At 37.0% G+C, this 3,394-nt stretch overlaps 1 protein-coding gene across 1 annotated transcript; it reads left to right on the forward strand.

The window, feature by feature from the left end:
• Positions 1–285: 285 nt before the first annotated feature.
• LOC100716691 (olfactory receptor 14A16-like) lies at positions 286–1,227 on the forward strand. The gene has a single exon (XM_023561497.1). It carries the CDS (start codon positions 286–288, stop codon positions 1,225–1,227), a length of 942 nt encoding a protein of 313 aa, XP_023417265.1.
• The last annotated feature ends 2,167 nt before the right edge of the window (positions 1,228–3,394 follow it).

Below are 3,394 nucleotides of genomic sequence, written 5' to 3' on the forward strand. Positions count from 1 at the left end.
TTTTACTACATTTCTATTTACTCTAAATTGTTTTTTATGACAAGCATAGCTTTTTCTATGGTAAATATCATAAGATGGTTTTCTATGGTATTTATTTTCTATGGTAAATATCATAAGATGGAGAGCCGTGCATGGTTATCAGTAGCATTTTGATGAATAATTTAAACAGAATAAAGTCAACTAAAGTAAATATGACAAGAAAAGATGAATTACAAGCTTTCTTGAATGAGAAACCAGTGATACCTATTCCTGTGGAGAAGTGGCAGGACTGAGAAATTATCCAACATGAGGAACTTCACAGAGTTCTTGTTGACAGCGTTCTCTGATGACAGGATGCTCCAGAAGCTCTGCGCCATGCTCCTCTCCCTAATTTACCTGTTAGCCCTGACAGGGAACCTCCTCATCATTGTCCTCACCAGCACTACCCAGCATCTCCAGTCTCCCTTGTACTTCTTCCTGAGGAACTTGTCCTTCATTGATGTCTGCTACATCTCTGTCACCATCCCTAACTCCATTGTGAACTCTCTGACCAGCCTCTATTCTATCTCCTTCCTGGGCTGTGCCTTGCAGGTCTTCCTTTTATTTGTCTTTGGAGGCACAGAGTTTGCGCTCCTGCTCGTGATGTCCTATGACCGCTACACTGCCATCTGCCACCCACTGCACTATGAGACTGTCATGCACAGGGGCAGCTGTGTGCAGATGGTCACAGCCTCCTGGCTCTTTGGGGGCCTCTACGGAGCCCTTCACGTGGCAGGTACATTCTCTGTCCACTTCTGTGAAGCCAGAAGGTTGCCTCAGTTCTTCTGTGAGGCCCCCTCTCTTCTAAAGCTTGCCTGTCCTGGGGAGTCTGCTCTAGAATATGGATTGATCATTGCTAGCTGTGGGCTCATTTTCATGTGTTTTATTGTAATGTGTGTGTCTTATGTCAACATTTTTTCTACTGTTCTGAAAATCCCAGTTTCAAAGGGCAGAGTGAAGTGTCTTTCCACCTGCCTGCCTCACCTTGCTGTGGTGCTGTTGTTTGTCATTTCTGGGTTTGTCACATATTTAGCTGAAAATGTTACAACTTCTTCATCCATGAAAGCACTGACATCGGTGTTTTACACTGTGTTACCCCCGACCGTGAACCCCATCATCTACAGCCTGCGAAACCAGGATCTGCAGGCTGCATTGGGGGCCCTGATAGCTGGGAGTATGTCTAGACTTTCCATTTTAAATAAGATGTAAGGTTCAATTAGGGTAATGATGATGCAGTTATCATTCTGTTACCTTTTTTCATCTACAAAATTCTGTAATTTTTGTGAATAACAAAGTATAAAGTCAAAATTTAATCTTCCCTCTGGTGAGAGCTACTGTGTTGGAAAAGTTTCAATTCAGTGGCTCTCTTTTCACCATTGATTTTGTGTCATGAGAATTTACATCAAATTCTGGATGATTTATATTCTCCACAGGATTTTAAAACACACTGTGAATTTACATCTTTAATGTAGCCACCAAAATCCACAGTTTTGATTGTCACTCTGGGAAATGCACTTCACATTTAAGGTATCTGTAGTTACGGAGAGTTGACTAGGTTCTAGTGCTGTAGTTTAAAAGCTGTTTTTGTGAATGTTAATGATTTACTTATCTGTGGACTTTGGAGCAGAGCCATCATAGGCCTCCAAACTATATTGCCCGGCAATGGTCAGGATGATTCTCAGGCTCACATCCACATTTTCAGAGATCTTGGCTGCAAAGTTTTCCTCCCATGAGAAAGACAAAGCCCCAGTACTAAAACTGTTCTTAACTTGTCTGAATTCCTTTTCATTTTGTCTTTTCTCCATTGCTTCTGTATTCCTCTTTAATTTCATTTTTCATATCAAATACTCTTTCTTTTATTTGCTTTATTTATGTCTCCTTTTTTGCTTTATCTTTATTTCCAAAATGCACTTTTTCTTTTCTTTGCATCCTTTCCTTCCCAGCCTTCCTCATTTCCGGTGTTACTGTAAGCCACACCCACGCAGAGCCCCTGTTGTGGACCATGCAATGCATCAGCCTTGGTTTCTGTGGACCTGGGTACAGACTGTGTGACATGGCCCCAGTGCAGGGACTTGACGGGAACATGTTTACACTCACCACGACTTTGCCCTCCATTTCCCCCTGCCCACACCTGTACCCACGGTGCAATAATTTAGAAAGTCAATGTATCTGTGGAGTATTTGCTAAGGGTGTGGCGAGGAGAGTCCCTCAGGACAGACACTGACACTTCCTGCTCCTTTCTGGGTATTGCTGGTGCTTCCATGTCATTATGTAATGTTTACTGATAGGTCATTATAATGTTACAACACAACTCTAATATCAAAATGCAAGCATAATGATTTAACTACTTTATATTTTAATTGGCAGATGTATACATGGATACATATAGGTATACATGGCTATGTATATATTTAGATACCTTATGAAAAATTACTGATAGATTTATTTAACAGTCACTGGATAATATTGTAGTTTAATGGGATGCGACATTTCCATAAGTTTGGTATTGTAAAATTATGTTATTATTATTTGTAGGTTATTGCTAGTTGAAATAGATTCACAACTAATTTTAGTGTATGAAATTTTATTTTTATTTCAATGTTAATGGCTGATACATGAAAGAGACTATTATTTCGCTGTTTTATAATAATTACATATCATAATTTTTAAGTATCTTGCATACATGAAATTTAATAACAATTCATAGTACTATCATTACTGAATTTAAATATTTTCTAGTTTTATAGTTAACTTGTTTTTATAATTTAATTCATAAATTATCTACTCAGGTTTTTTCTTCATCTTTTCTTTGTGTGTTGTCATTTTTCATAAATTCGTAATAAAGTGTCAATTAAAGATAAATATTTTATTATTATACTTGGAAAATATTCACTCTTTATTATTTGACAATTATATTTGGATATTAGCTACATTGACAAAAAACAACATTAATTTTAAGAATGCAAAAATATCTTGCTCTGTTTTTCTCTTTCTTTAGTTAAATATCTTTCTTTAGGGTTGGGAGTTTAACTTAGCAGCATAAGTGCTTGTCTTGCAAGTGTGTCGTCGTGAGTTCGACCCCCAGTACCGACAAAAAAGAAAAAAACCAAAAACATTTTTTCTTTAATTAAAATCTACCATAAAAATCAATTTTCAGCATTCACAACTATATTCCTTTGAATTTTATATTGAGATTTTTAACTCATAGTACACCTGAATTGGCAGAAATTTAGAAATAATTTAGAGTTTTGTTACCTAGAAATTAGCTAATGATTTCAGATTACATCCTCTAGAATAATTTGAGATTTGGGCACTTTTGACAGCAATGGTTCCTTTTAGATTTGTTCCTCTGATTTTTTTCCCAAATTAGGGAAGA

This window comes from Cavia porcellus, unplaced genomic scaffold (assembly GCF_034190915.1).
Source record: "Cavia porcellus strain 051 isolate PalLab524CR breed Dunkin Hartley unplaced genomic scaffold, mCavPor4.1 scaffold_2, whole genome shotgun sequence".
In the NCBI taxonomy this organism is placed as follows: Eukaryota; Metazoa; Chordata; class Mammalia; order Rodentia; family Caviidae; genus Cavia; species Cavia porcellus.

Bases quoted from the DNA above. Each gene is read 5' to 3' on its own strand.
- LOC100716691 (XM_023561497.1), top strand. From the start codon at position 286: ATGAGGAACTTCACAGAGTTCTTGTTGACAGCGTTCTCTGATGACAGG.